Source organism: Microtus ochrogaster, unplaced genomic scaffold (genome assembly GCF_000317375.1).
Source record: "Microtus ochrogaster isolate Prairie Vole_2 unplaced genomic scaffold, MicOch1.0 UNK41, whole genome shotgun sequence".
NCBI classification, from domain to species: domain Eukaryota; kingdom Metazoa; phylum Chordata; class Mammalia; order Rodentia; family Cricetidae; genus Microtus; species Microtus ochrogaster.
The window spans coordinates 2,019,836-2,020,536 of NW_004949139.1; the positions used below are offsets into that span (position 1 = coordinate 2,019,836).

A 701-nucleotide genomic window follows, 5' to 3' on the forward strand; every position below is an offset into this window, starting at 1 on the left:
AGACCAGGCTGGTCTCGAACTCACAGAGATCCGCCTGCCTCTGCCTCCCGAGTGCTGGGATTAAAGGCGTGCGCCACCATCGCCCGGCCCTTGTATTGATTCTTGATCAATCCTCCCAGCATCAGCTGGAGAGCTTTGCAGCCATGCCCCCTCTGAGACCCAAGGCATCTCCTTGCCAGGTCCACCTGGTTGTTGTGATGCGGTGAAATGCGTGCTTGTTAACTGTCTGTATAAAAACTGGAAAGCATGTGGGATAGGCAGAACAGCGAGCAACGGTGGGAAGCATCAGGAGAGCACTGAAGAGAGCGCGGAAGAATGAAGATAACGAGACTTGGGGGAGCTCATTTATTTACCCTCAGATAGCTTTAGCTAGTTTCCGCCAGCTACAGCAATCCTTCTGAACCCTGAGGGGTTCCAACATGAACCTTGATGCAACATCACTAGATCTCTCTCAGATCTCTGTCTCGAGGCTCATCCGCAGTGACAGCAGGTGGCAGGGGCTAGAGCCAGCTGTGGCCCTCACTGGTCTCTCACCCCTGCCTCTGGCTGCTTTCCAGCTCGCTCTGCCAGACTCTCTGCCTCTCATCAGCCCTCACACTGCTCCTAACCTCTCTTCTCCTTCCTTAGCTCCAGGCTCCGTCTCTGCCTCCTGTTCTCTCCTGCTGCTGCTCTTGACCCTTGTGCTGAGGGACCATCCATAG

At 55.1% G+C, this 701-nt stretch overlaps 1 protein-coding gene across 1 annotated transcript in view; it reads left to right on the top strand.

Annotated features, from left to right (window-relative positions):
• Art1 (ADP-ribosyltransferase 1) overlaps positions 1 to 701 on the top strand; it is a 6,457-nt gene extending 5,756 nt beyond the window's left edge. Inside the window, exon 4 of the mRNA XM_026790078.1 lies at positions 628 to 701. Coding sequence (XP_026645879.1) covers positions 628 to 701 — 74 coding nt within the window. The remainder of the gene's footprint in view (positions 1 to 627) is intronic.